General features: G+C 38.6%; 1 protein-coding gene across 1 annotated transcript in view; it reads left to right on the top strand.

Moving 5' to 3' along the window:
• Positions 1–14,790, top strand: part of SGIP1 (SH3GL interacting endocytic adaptor 1) — a gene marked incomplete at its 3' end in the record, with an annotated part of 156,269 nt that overhangs the window by 91,215 nt on the left and 50,264 nt on the right. Inside the window, exons 2-3 of the mRNA XM_082833876.1 lie at positions 5,484–5,547; positions 10,510–10,534. Of these exons, the coding sequence (XP_082690002.1) occupies positions 5,484–5,547; positions 10,510–10,534 (89 nt within the window). The remainder of the gene's footprint in view (positions 1–5,483; positions 5,548–10,509; positions 10,535–14,790) is intronic.

The following is a 14,790-nucleotide window of genomic DNA, read 5'->3' as shown; positions in this document are numbered from 1 at the left end:
CAGCAGAATCTTCTGTGAGTTTGGTCCTCAGCTCCTGCCTACAGGATGCTCACACCTTGATTTCTCCTGTTTTGGACTCAACTCCAGGACTGTTATCTCAATCTGTCCATCTATAGAACTAGCCTTCATTTTTAGGGAAAAATATTTCAATTGTAATTTTAAGAAATAGAAGATGTGAAACCAACCAGGCAAAAACTCTGTATTTCTTTTGAGTATCAGATTTTGATGTTTTACCTAAAATTAGTATATAGTATAGAGGCTAAATTTTCTGTTTTGGAGGATCCCTCTGACAAATTCTGTTTTCATTGTAACATTTAAAGGCTCAAATTTAGAATTTAGTGTTTGCTTAGTGAATCCCTATAGAACAGTTACACTTGGGAGAGAAGGAAATTGATAAAGGTAAATTTTTGCTGTATTATTTCTTCCTCACCTGTGGAGTTGTATACTCAAAGTCAGGAAGGTATCTTTATTTTTTAATAGTTAGGAGACATTTCAGAGAAAAACATAGTGAACACAGTAATTTGTGTTTTAAATTTAAAAGACTTTTAAAAGAAAGCTTTATTTTTTTAAAAGACTTTCAAACTTTTTGAAGTTATAAGAAATATATTTTACATGGTCACCCAGTTTGCAGACACTCACCACCCACACAGCTGAGGCCAAGAATTTCATGATGCAGTCTTCATCCCATCCTTTCTACAGGCAATGCACACTTAGTTTTTCTCTTCTACTTTATTTTCGAATGGAAGTTTCACCCTAACAAATTGATTTCATAAGCTTCCAATGGCTTGACTTGCAGTCTGAAAAGAAGTTGAGAAATAATGCCTCTGTTTTAACACAATTGAGTAAATCATTTTAAGGAATGTTCTATTCGTGAAACACTATGGGGCAGTGAAAATAAAGACAGGCATCTACATAGTAGAGTGGCTGACTTCACAGAGCTTACCGTCTAGTAGGGATTAACATAACATTGTGATCTGATGAGAAAAGCTGAAAGGAACATTACATAAATATGTGTTTATGACAAGCTTTTTGTAAACAGCTATTATGTGAGAGAGAAAAGCTGGAGGGTTGTTGTAGTTGTAAATTCTTGCGGACATATCACTTTCGCGATGGTGAAGGTCATCATGAACACAGATTTGTGACTATATAGCTCCCAGTTTCTTAACTAAATATTTGACAACTTTACAAAAGAATAAATAAAAAGGAAAAAAAAGATTCTGAACTTTTAAGCCAATCTTCCTTGTCTCTTTCTTTTCTTTTTCACTCCCTCCTATCTTTCTTCCCTCTGGTCACAGAATAATCTGGCTTGAGCTATTCTGTTTCTTTTTTATTGTGATAAAATACACACGACAAAATTTACCATTTTGGCTATGTTTAAGTGTATTCAGTACATTCTCAGTGTTGGGCAACCATCACCACCATCCAGTTCCAGAACTTTTATATCATCCCAAAAGGAAACTCTGTACCAATTAGGCAGTCACTCCTCATTTCCCCTCTACTCCACCCCTGGCAACCTCTACTCTGCTTTCTGTATCAGTGAATTTGCTTACTCCAGATATTTCACATAAATGGACTCATGCAGTAGGTGGTTCTTTGCATCTGGCTTCTTTCACTTAGCATAATGTTTTCAAGGTTCATGCATGTTGTAGCATGTGTCAGTATCACATTCCTTTTAATGACTGCATAATATGCCATTGTATGGGTACATCACATTTTGTTTATCCATTCATTAGTTCATGGAGAACTATTTCATTTTAAGGGGGATTTTATTCAGAAAATAATTGTAAACTAATCAATTGGACATACCTTTAGAGGTTTGATTACATATATGTATATATATATATATATGTATATATATATATATGTATATATATAGGCACCTAAAGGCTTTCAAAGAAACCTGATGTCTATTTGTAGAAGTTTGAGCATGAGAAGAAGTGCTGTATATCCAGAAGCTCATGAGATAGTACTGGATCTGACCTATGGATTTAGGGTTCATCTGCATACAGATGGAAAATAATACCATGTGAGTGAATGAAATTGCCCCAGGGAGAGAGTGTAAAGGAACTTAGGACAGAGTCCAGAGGTACTTTGGGGATCCATGGAGGGAGAAGGAGCCTCTAATTTCCTCCCTAGAGATGATGATAAATAAAACCTAACTCAGGTGAACCCTCAGGCTCATCATTTGCAAAGAAAACATCTCCTACTTTTTCACAAGGTTTGTAAGAAAATTAAATGAGTCAACATATGCAAAGCAGCTGGTACCTGGCCCATAGGTAGGACCTCAGTAATGATAGCTACAAATATTACTATATATATTTGTGCTGTCACTATTGTCAGTTTCTGCATGTTTCTTTATTTCACTATCTTGTAATATCATATCCAGGACTACCTATTTTGAAATAAGCTCTCCTACCCTCTTAAAGCTCAGTCTGTTTTTAATTTTGTTGTTGTTGTTGTTCCCAGACTTTGCTAGCTTCTCCCATAATACCGATGGAAGCTAAAAGAATCTAAATTAGGTGAAGAGATGCTAAGAGGCACAGGCCAGACTTCCGACCCAGTTCTGCATGCACACAGGAGGATGTTCTCAATTCCATAGCTTGGAAGAAAACTGTTCTAGCCCCAGATCATCAGGACCTTAAAATTCTTTCTCTTTAGATCTCTTTGTTTTGATATTGGCAAGGGAAAAGTTATTTACTTCATTTCTCAAAGACACTTGATTATTTTTCCCCTCCCATTTTTGGTAAAGAAATAGTTGACAAAAATTTATGACCCAGCCTAAAAACAATTACACTATATTGGAGTCAGAAGTGAAAAATCATTGGATATACTGTTTTTTAAGCTTATCATTTTACCAGACACATTGTCTTAAACTTGTTACTCCTGTAAGATTTTTGACTGTCCTTGCTCTCTTCTGAAGAATTTCTTTGAATATTTTTAAATAAACCCTCAAAAGACTTGACCACACCTCTCCATTCACTTTTAACATGGTTGGTATGACTGTTTCTTCCTGGGTCTTCTCAAAAAGCTGTTAAGATATGAATAACTTTTATATTTCATAACTTTGTTTTAGTCTTTCAGAGTTTTCTTCATACTCTTATAAACTTCTCACATCTTTCCACTTTTCAAGGGGGAAAAGTCTTCAGTATTTTTTCTTATGCAATAATTCGATTAGTTTTGTTTTTCTGGAATGTCACATCTCTAGTGTATTCCTATTTATATTCCATATATGGGAATGTATTTTACATATGGGAAATATGACTTTCAGTGAAACTAAAACTACAGAATGGCATTGCATTTTGTAAACATATGCAAATTCTTTCATTCCTTATTACTGGCTGATTTGTTGTACACTGAGAGATGGAAATACAAAAAGAATGTAACTCATACTCATCTACACAATTAGAAATGATGCTGGGAATGGACTCTGTCTCCTGAAGCCTGATCCAGGGCACTTTTCACTGGAAAATGGACAACTCGTGACGTTCATGACCTAGTTCATGTTGGCTATTATCCAAGTTTGGTGGTCAAAAACAGGACAGAGTCTATGGAAAATTACTATTGCCTGCTCTGTTACTAATTTAATACAAGAATTACTGGAATTTGTCTGTATTTTCTCATCTGTTTGGTAGGGCATGCTCTCTCTTGTCTCATGGTCAAGTTGCAGAAAATAGTGTAATTTGAAAACATAAGATAATAATAGCATTTGGTTTATAATTCTATAAAAGCCAGTAGTGACTGGGGAATATAGCATTCATTGTGACTCCAAAGCTGAATTAGAAGCATGGAGAAGCCAATTAAGAGACTTGAAGCCCAAGAAAAATTATAGGAGGAAAATGATTTTAACTACAATATTTTGTCCCTATAAGGAGATAAGGCAATTACAGGTGAGAAGAAAGACGTTTTTCACAATCAAAATTAAAAATGAACAGAGAGAAGGTGTTCCTAAATATTATGGGTGGGTAGTTTTAAATGTCAATAAGTGTTCTATAAACTCTTCACGTGGAGGGTAATGGAGAATAGCTTAATGTGGGAGGAGATTTTTTTTTAAACAAACATTGACATTTTAAAGACCTAAACATCTTAAATGGAATGACTATTCAAATACAAAATTAGACAAACAGAGGCATTTTGGAGATTATATTTGAGTAGTATCCTAAGAGCCAGATAATGAATGACTCAGATCATCTGAGTGGTCTGGGCTGACTCACATGTTTTAAAAAAAGATGTCATCAAATCTCTGATTTTGTCAGTGTTTTTCCCCTTGATCCACCTGGTAGTGCCAAACAAATCCTGAAGGTCAGTGACTTTTCCAGCTCTAATTTGTCAGGATGAAGTTCCAAACCACCAGTAACAAGTCTAAGGTTTTGAATATATAGGCATTGGTGTATTTGAATAATACTGACTAACATGAGAAACACACAAGCCACATATGTAATTACAGGACACGTGGGAGATAGGAATCCCTGACAGAGCCTTGACAGGAGAAGAATAGAAGATACAAGAGTAGGCTTGGTTTGTCCAGGATGGAAGAAAAGGAGACTTCTTACCCCAATACCACCTTAATGATGCTTCCTGGAAAACATCTTAAATCAACAAATATTATCTGGTTCCTCTACTTGGCGTAGAGGACATACCAAGGGTATCCTTGGCCTCTGTCCTAGAAAGCCTTACAGTCTATGAGGGAAACTGACGTAGGAACTAATAAGTGGAATGCTTTGATATATTGTAATACATATAACAGCAACATTTGGGGGAGCACAGGATAGTCAGTTCTGACAGCACTAAGATTGAGAGGCCCTCACAGAGGAGGGGGCATTTGACTGGGCTGTGAAGGCACATATGGAAGTTGTAAATATCAACAAAACAGGAAAAGCATTTCAGCCAGTGGCAAGGACCACATAAAGAGAAAAGAGATACAGGAGAACAGATACTGGGGATGTTCAGAGAATCCAGTATAGCCACCGAATTGAGGAAGTAGAAAAAGATGAACTGGGAATACGGGATACAAAGAAGTGTCAGGCCAATGTGGCTCTTTCGTATGGTTTACATAATCTCTGTCTTGGAACTATCCTAGTGTTAAGAATCCGCCTACCCTGGAAATTACTGTTCTTCTAAGTCTGTGATGGGGTTTCTTGGCACAGCGCCAATTTGGGCGATGGCTAACAATAGTCTAAGAAAAGCTTGCCTACTTTACTGTACTTTGTCCTGATCTCCTTTCCATTTTTTTTTTAATATTCTTACATTGCTCATAGGGCTAAGAACTTACAGTGCCATGTCCTTGATAAACATCTGTTGAAAAACAATAATGAATCCTATGCACATGCACACACACACATGCATCACATGAAGAAACTTTCACGGGTTTTTGAACGTTCAAATTTAACTAATATATTGCAACTTTAAAAATATGTTCACTTGCATGTTGCTAGGAACATTCAAATAGAAAATAGATTTTTTGACCTTTTGTTGTTTTCCCACAGGATTGAAAAAACGTACAAGGAAGGCCTTTGGAATACGGAAGAAAGAAAAGGACACTGATTCTACGTATGTACTTAAGGAGAGCACCACTGCTCAGCATCAGCTGGCTGTGACCGTGTGGAAATGCAGATCTGCTGTGATCTGCTGTATAGCAGAATAATGAACCTATAAAACCCCTTATTTGACAAGAATCCCTGAAAGAAAGTTAGAAAATGCAAAAATCAATAGTTGTTTAGGCACAGGTGAAAAGAAAAAAGGCGATGTTGATCTCGCACCTTTAGCTTTTCATTCTGTACATTTTTATCGTGCATTAATTTTATCACAGGGTTCTGAGAATTGGGCTTGTCCTCTGAGAATTTATAATTCATGGAATAGAATATCTATCACGCAAATTGAAGTATCTTTCATATAACTAAAAGAGCTAACATTTGTTATGACTACCGTGGTAACACGTACTTAGTAAACGCTCAGTGAATGGTAGCAGCCACTACTCCTGTTATCACTAATACAAATTAATACGTGGTAAGTTCCTTAGGAGCGATTAGAATTGGAATTTCCAGGGAATTGGAGGGTGGGAAAGCTCATATTTGAATACATGATCAGTGAAGCTTCAAAGAGGGAGGAGCCTTGATTTTGGCCTTCAAGAAGATGAGGACATGCGTTTCATGCCAAGGGACAACAGCCAAAGCAGAGATGTGGAAAAGCCAAGTAGGTATTCGGGACAAGCTAAACAGAGCAGTCTGTCTACTTGTCGGCCACACGTAAATGTAATAGTGGGAGGCAAGGCTGCAAAGGAGATCAGGGCCAGATAGGAGGGGCTTTAAATACCAGCCAGGCTGAGGTGTCTGGGCTTCCTTCCTTAGGCAGTGGGCGACCTTGAAGCCTTGAAGGCTTTTAAACCAGAGACTGTAAAGGATTGGGGGGTAAAAAGCTATTTTTTGTCCAGATATCAAGTTTTAAGTCCCCTGTTCTTACCTTTTCTTTGTGTTTTTTCTTTTGGTAAATAATTATTTCATGGAAGCTGTATTTACTCTAGTCTTGCCAATTTTTCTAAATGATTAAATTAGAAAAAAATTTTTCTGAGCATTATATAATTTTCATTATTTCTTAAGAAATTGCCAACTTTGAAACATTAACCAGAATAGGAGATGGTTCGTTCACCAGAGTCGGAAGACCTGGGCTCTGGTTTCAGCATTGCCAATAGCTCCACGGACTTAGAATACACTTTCCTCTAATGGGCCTCAGTTTGCACTAGATGGAATTGAATTTCCATAAAAGGCCAGACACTGTAGCAGTCCGTCTGTCAACAGAATCCTTTGCCACCTACAATGTGCCGTGTGTTGTGGGGGACACTATTAGACATATCTCAGGAGAACATCATTAGCAGAAAACAAATCCATTTTTCTTTGAGATGGTTTCTGTAACTGACTCTACATAATCTTTGGTGTGTGAAGAAAATTAGAAAGGAAAGAAGCTCCCTCAAAAGGAAAAAGAGGTCAAACAACCTCCCCAGGGCAGACTGAGCTCATTTGCAGGTGGCCAAAGTACCACTCTTCCATCACCACTTCTAAAAACATGAAAATGAGGAAGTTACTCTTCATGGCTTTGTGTAGCTGCCCAATATCTCTCTGAAATACTCTAACAAGACATTTTCTTGTAAAATCCCAAGCATCTGTCCTTTACTTCTTATCATCTGAGCACCCCAGTTTACTAAGGTGATAGCAAATTAGCTATAAACTGGTTCCACCAGCAGTAATGGTCAAAGGACAAGACGTTTAGTGTAAGCCTTTGCTTTTCATGAGCCCCTGCTCTCTAATTGGGTCATATATCATTCTTGCAGAAGGCTGGAGAAATGTTCTGGCAATGTGCTGTCCCTTCAGATTTAGGTAATGCTTATGTTAGTCTGCAGTCACTGAAACCTTGTTGATACAAACTGTTTTCAGGGCCGTTGCAACTCCGTGAGGGTTGACAAGTAACCTGCTATAGTAGCTGCCAGTTCCAACTTCAGTTGATTGAGTGTCCTTAGATAGAGTGGGGTTAGAACCAGAGCTTCCTGATTTGATCAACGTTACAATGGCTGATAGAAAGAGGAAGGGAGAGAGGAGCCTGTGCTAAGTGGCAGGCCCTGTGCAGGGTATTTTGTATGTATTGATATCCTTTTTAATCCTCATAGTAATTCAACAAGGTTAGAAATAATATCTCAATTTTGGAGATGAGAAATCAGTGCCAAAAGGAATTAAGTAACTTGCTGAAGGCTACCCAGAAAAATAAGACATGGAGCCAGTATTCTAGTCCAGAGTCAAGTGCCTATTCTTTGATTACTCAGAAAAAAAAAAGAATAGATGGGCAAAATTATATTCAAGACCAATAGGAGGGTAAAAGAGAAAAGGCAGCAGTGGCAAGAGGTGACTGTCACTTTTTAAAATAGAGGCAAAGCGTTCCTGGTAGATGATCAGTTTTAAAACAGAATCAGTAAATATAATGGGTCTGCTCTTAAAAAGAAAAAAAAATTATTTAAAAATGTATAAAACTTAATAAAAGGGGGTTAAGAAATAAACTGAGGACACATACCCCATTGTCTGAGGCTGCTAAAATCTCTCTCTCTACTCCCCATCCTAGGTCAGCTTGTATAATAACTTTATTCTAGGTAGCATTTAATGAGTATTTACTATGTTCTAGGTACTATTCCGGGCTCTTCATTTATATTAACTTATTGAATCCTTTAACAGCCCTATGAGCTATATGCTGTTATCACGGCTGTTATATAGCTGAGGAAACTGAGACACAAAGGAGTGAAGTACTGGTCCAAGGTTATGCAACTAGGAAATCTAAGTTGATTGAACCTGGGCAGTTGGGCACTATAGCTAGTGCACGATACCACCATGCTTACTGCTGTCATACGGGGAAGCAGCAGCGCCATTTCCATCAGTGGATAAGACAAAGGATCAGAATAGACACCAACGCTGCTATGTACAATTACAATTATTCTGATTAAGATTTTTGAAGTGCCATCCCTAGAGCTGTAATATGCATGAGACCAAGTGGCCTCCCATTTAAGATCCCCTATAGCTATGCCCTTCTAACTGGACCAATAGTGGGCAACACCACAGCCAGGACTATCTCCAGAGCCTTGTCTTCTCCACATCTATCACCTGCCCCGAAAGACAACCCCACGAGGATCAGTGCCTCTGGATGTGTCCTATGCAAAATTTGATGCAATCTCCTCTCTATCAGTTCCTTCAGCAGAGGCTGAAATCCTAGTAAGAAATGCTCACTTTTTGCAGTGTACAAATCTAGGGAAAATTGACTTTGATGAGTATGGGTTGGTACCTTTCCTCTGTACTTTCCTACCACCTGGGTTTACTGCGGCCATAATAACCCACTGGATTTACTTTCCTGTCTCATTCTCTCTATGATGAGCATGTCTTCTTCATTATTTTATCTCCTGACCCTAGCCTAGTGCCTGGCCTATTATAAGCACTCAATAGTTGTTCAATGAATTATATATAACTTTTATTGGCTAAGACTCTTCCTATCTTTCTATCTTAGATGAAATTTCTTTGAACCAACTTTTTCCCATAGCCAGCGAATGTCCAAAGATCCTAAGATTTCTGTCAACTCCCATGGTCTTTCAATATCAGGGTCCTCTCTGCTTCTAGCCCCTGTATCACTGATTCATCCCTGTATCCACATGGACACAGAAATGATTATGGAAAATGATGCTCTCCGATCAAGTGTTTTGTAATACAAGTAGAATATTCTGCTAATTTTGAAGGGGGTGTTGGTGGGGAAGGGGAATCACATCTTGAAGCCAAGAAGATGTCCCACCAACTCTGCATTTCTCTCTCTCTCCTCTGTCCCACCCTATGAAGCAATAAACAATTTTGTCACTTGGTCCCACCTGCTAAGGAACAGTTCCAACCACACCAAACTCTTCAAGATTTCATAGTCCACCCAAGCACTTACTAAGGTTTTCTTCCAAACAATGCAGGTCCCCATCTAAGCATAATTCTGGTCTCCATGTTAATAGAATAATATTTTTCTAGCTCCTTACAGAATTAATTAATACAAGAAGTTATAAAGTGACTACTCTTTTTCTTCTCTCGTTCTCTGATTCCTCCAGCTCAGTTTTCCAAAGTAACAATAATAATACCCTTCCTCTATTGCTATAAAGTCTAACATGGCTGCAAGTGAACAGTTTTGTGTTCCTAGGGTAGAGACATCACAGAAGAGGAAAAAACCTGTAACAAACAAACAAACATTTTTGAATACTTAGTATGTGTCAGGAACCATTATAAGTTCTTTATATACCTTATCATATTTAAGCTGGCTTAGAGAACTAAGTAATAATCAATATGTTCAAGGTGAGAGAGCTAATAAGTGGTAGAGTCCGGACACCTGGCTTCAGCCTACTCTAAAGCCCTTATTCTTAAGCACTGCAGCCTAGCTTCACCATGGATTAAATACCCTGGACTTTAGTCATCAAAGCAAGCCATTTAGCAAAATTGCCCTCCATTTCCTGTTCTGTAATCAAAGGAGCAGTAACTCTAGAAATATGGAAGAAAATATAGATCCTTAAAGTAAGTTGAAAACTACTTTGTACTTTTATAAGTTCTTCTTATAAGTATAAGAAGTTCCTTCTTATAAGGGGAAATTCAAGACCACTTATGGGGAGAAGATGAGAGAGAACAAATGGGTTTGCATTCCTGGTGGTAGTTTTAAATAGAAGGCTGCTGAGTGGGACAGCTCTTAATGAATTCTCCTCTCAAGACACTGCACCAGCAACTTGTGCCTTTTGGATTCCAGTTTTTAATGAGACTCTCCCTCCCACGCACACATACACACACCCCACACTCAAATATCACTCAACCAATCCGTTTTGATTTGGCTTTCATTAGCCAGGTTTACTGGGGTTGGAACTCGTGAGAGGGGGGAGAAAGGTGGTTAATGATTCTTATTGTCATACTTGAGACTATGTAGCAAGAATGATTCATTTTCCTAATAGCTACCAATTTCTTTTTGTTACAGAGGTTCACCAGATAGAGATGGAATTGTAAGTATTTAAATGACCATTATTAGTAGGTTTGCACTTCAACCTATGCTAGTTTAAATTTCTTAAAGCCCCATTTCTTCTTCTTTTTTTTTTTTCTGCAAGGGGAAAAAAATTAGCTTAAATGACTTTTCAATTACAACTTTTTTGTTGTAAATTTTGTAGTCATTGCATGGGACATAAATGCAGTCTTGGTCAAGTTAAGCCTATTTATTGCATTCACCAAAAACCCTGCCCCAGAGTAGGCAAGCAAACCAGTCATCAATATGGTGGGTCAGAAGCCAGACAGTTCCTGCAGGGGCTGCTACCATCAACTGTTATTTCGTTTCCTATTTAATGATATAAGAGCTCCTTATATGAGAATGTTTTTCTCCAGCAGAGGCCACAAAGTCATAATGGATCTGAGATCCAATAAAATTGAAAGAAGCTCTTCCTCTTTCGTAGTTGAGCTGCAGATATATTTTCTATGTTAAATTCATAAGTAGGGAATAGTCTTGAAACCATTTATGCCTGAATTTACAGCCTGGAGGAGGAAAATGTGTCCACTGGGTTTAGATTCAACAGTAACTCTGATTCCTTGCTGGTCACCAGATTTCTTGCTTTTTAAAGAAATCTGTGGTGCATGGGCTTGGATTTATCTGAGTTGTGCTTATGCGAGTCTGCACCAGCTTCTAAAATGACTTCCTTCAAATCTAAATCAGATGCCTATTCAGAAGGTTCAAAAGAACAGCTGTTACTGAAGGAAAAAAAAAAAAAAGGGACTCGCATTAGGCTCATTGGGCTGAAGTGGGAATGAAAATAAACCAGATAGTTAAAAATATTTTCTTGAAAAATCACCCTTTATGATATTAGACCTAAACTGGGGTGTTAATTGCAGCTATGGTAGGAGTTTTTCTCCCATTTTTGACTCAAGGTTCTTAGCTTTGGGACGCCTTTTGCATTCATGTAGTTCTCGCCATGAAATGTTAAGAAAGTAGACTGAAATTTATCAGACATTGGGTAACACTATAATCAAGGCTCTATTCAGCAGGGGAAAAAAAAGACCCAGAAGACTCAGCTTCTCCTCACCTCTTGCTTCTGGCTCAGAGCCCTCTCGTTAACTCTGTCTCAGGTACTCTCTGCTTCTGTGTCTTCTCTTTGCTTCTGTCTTGGTCCCCTCCCTGAGTTCTCTTGTTCCCTTCATTCTGACCCTTGCAAGGCTCTGTGAGATAGTCTCTGCTTTCCCTCCCTGCTGCTTCCAGGCTGGTTTGCTGTTTCTTGCTTCTCTCCCTGTGGCACCCTCAGTCTTGTCCTTTTTCCTTTCTCTAAAGCTCCTCCCACCCTGCTGTTCATTGTCTCCCAAGGCCCCACTGCTATCTCAGAGTTCTCTGGTCTTCTAGGGACCACGAGTTTAAATCTCGAGCAGAACATGCATCCCAGTGCTTGGCACAGTCCTGGCGGGCGTGTAGCAGGCAACTCTGAGTATGTGCTGAGTCAATAAGCCCAGCCATGATTCTGCGGACTTGCCCACCCTAAGTCAGGGCTTCATCCCTGAGTTCCCCGACCCTCCTTCACTGTCACCATTCTCAGTCACATCAAGTTATTTATCAGCAGATGTGCCTTCTTTGTTCCTTAATTGGAAATGCCATGAATGGTCATGATTTTAGGAAGGAAGAATTATTTAATTTCGATTTCTCAGGAAATAACACAGACCTGTTTGGAAAACAGGCTGCATTCGAAATAAATGCAGGTTCTCAGAAACAGGGTGTACAGCTTCCTAGGTAACTGGAAATTATTGGCCAGCTGCTAATTTTACTATTTGGAAATGTACCTTAAGTTTTCTCCACATACTATGGTCACCAAATTTTGAGAACATCTTATGAGACCAGTGCTGTAGGGGTCCAAGTTTCTGTTCGCATTCAGTCCCTGGAAATCTCAACCTGATTTTCTTTCAAACTCAGACTGATATCTTTAAGACCTCGTGTCTGTGGAGCCAGTCCACGTTTATGTGGCTGAGTTAGCTTTCAAATTATTGCTTTTTGAATATCTGAAGTTGAAATTTATGGTTTCACTAATGTGGTTCTACAAACTACAGGTTGTGGTGTGCCCATTTAATGCTTATAGACGACTTTGTCAATGCAGGGGCCACACGACAGATTTAACTATTTAAATTCAGTTTCTCAAAAATCCAGTGAAGCCCATCTCTGGTGACACTGCTTTTGAGGTTTTATCTACAGAGCCTCTGTGGCCAGGCTGCACGTATCAAGATGGGCTTACCTTGCTCCCCACTGGCTGAAAATGCCTACCCTCGGCCGAGCTGTCTGTCTCGATGTCTGAAGCTTCAGGCAACTGTGTGTGATGATGCAGTCTAACCCAGAGACAAACTCTGTTTTGTGCAGGATACACTCTAAGTTTTTCCTAAGCAGTTCAGATTTCCATCCACACCTAGACTGGGGGCACTGGGGGTCACGGCCGTTGCTGTGAGGAGATCTCTGCTCATCCTGAACACGTGTGCAAGAAAGGGTCCGGATTTGGAGCTGTCAACTGTGTGTGCTGTGTGTATTGATGTCTCCCAGGAAGGCTTTGATCCAGGGGAATATATGATGGAGCTAGCCTTTTCAGACGTCCATTAGAAATGCAACCATTTTTATTAAGTCTCTTTGGTGTGTCCCGGTGTCTGTTCTCTACCTGTAAATTAAGTGCCGGCTGAGTGAGGACTCGATCCACGTCATCCCTAGTCCCTGGGGTGCCTCTTCCTCCTTCCCTTCTTCTCCTGGCCTAGCCACACCGGCCTGCTGAATAGAGCCTCATTATGGGCCCCAAAGTCCACTCTTTGCTTCAAGAACCCTGCCAAGATTGGTAGGCCCTACAATTTGGCCTAGACATTATTTCTTCTATGGTATGCTTGCTGACTCCATGTGATTCTTTATATGTGTCTTGAAGAACAAACAAGATCCTTTAACAACTTTTTTCTACATGAAAACAATCAATTCCAGCAGCCCAGCCCACATGAACCACCCTACAATAGCAAAGCAGAGTGCGCACGTGAAGGAGGAAAAAAAGTTTCGGTAAGGAAACAGATTTTAGTTTAAGATATCCAAGGGGTTGTAGAAACAGTGAGTAAAATCCCAATTTGAAATTTGAAAAAAAACAACAGTAGCATTTAAGAAGACTCTTTCTTAGATAATATTTCCCAATTACTTCCTGAATACCCAGGGCCAATTTTTAAATCAACCAAATAGAATCTGTATGTTGACATCCAAATATACTTTTAAAAAGTGATCAGGCATAAGAGACGTGTGATTCCTATGTCTTACACAAAGGATAGGGATTCAAATATTAAAAAGAATATGCTATCTCTAAGAAAGCCTTGGCTGTAATATAAACACCACCATACAAATCGAGTAGTTGTTTATTAGGATAAGCACCATCTCAGTAACATCAGGAATTTGGCAGGACCTTGGCCTGTGGGATCTAATGTACTTGACAATGGACTTGGGATGCTGATCCTGTCCTAGACTATGCAACAACTATAACTGTGTTGTCCAACACGGTGGCCACATGTGGCTGTTTAAAATTCAGTGCTCACTAAATGTCCATCGACAGCTGAATGGATAAAGGTGTGGTGCATATATACACCACATCTTGGAATTCCACCATGGAATATTCCACCATGGAATATTACTCAACTATAAAAAAGAATGAAATAATGCCATTTGCAGCAACATGGATGGGCCTAGAGATTATCGTACTAAGTGAAGTAAGCCAGACAGAGAAAGACAAATATCATATAATATGATATCAGTTATATGTGGAATCTTAAAAAAAAACATAATGACACAAATCCTATTTACAAAACAGAAATAGACTGACAGACATAGAAAACAAAGTTACGGTTACCAAAGGAAAGGGGGGGATAAACTGGGAATTTGGGATTAAAAGATACACACTACTATATATAAAACTAGATAAACAACAAGGGCCTACTGTAGAGCCAGGGAACTATATTCATTGTCTTGTAATAGCCTATAATGGAAGACAATCTGAAAAAGAATATATATATATATATATATATATATATATATAATATATATATAACTGAATCACTTTGCTATGCACCTGAAACATTATAAATCAACTATACTTTAATTAAGTAAATAATTTTTTAATTCAAAAATAAAATTCAGTTCCTCAGTCACACTTGTCACATTTCACGTACTCCACAGCTACTTGTGGCTAGTGGCTACCATATTGGACAGCACACATACAGAACATTTACT

The sequence above is a fragment of the Leucopleurus acutus genome (genome assembly GCF_964270905.1).
Source record: "Leucopleurus acutus genome assembly, chromosome: 2".
NCBI lineage: Eukaryota > Metazoa > Chordata > Mammalia > Artiodactyla > Delphinidae > Leucopleurus > Leucopleurus acutus.
This window is presented reverse-complemented; position numbering and strand designations above follow the sequence as displayed.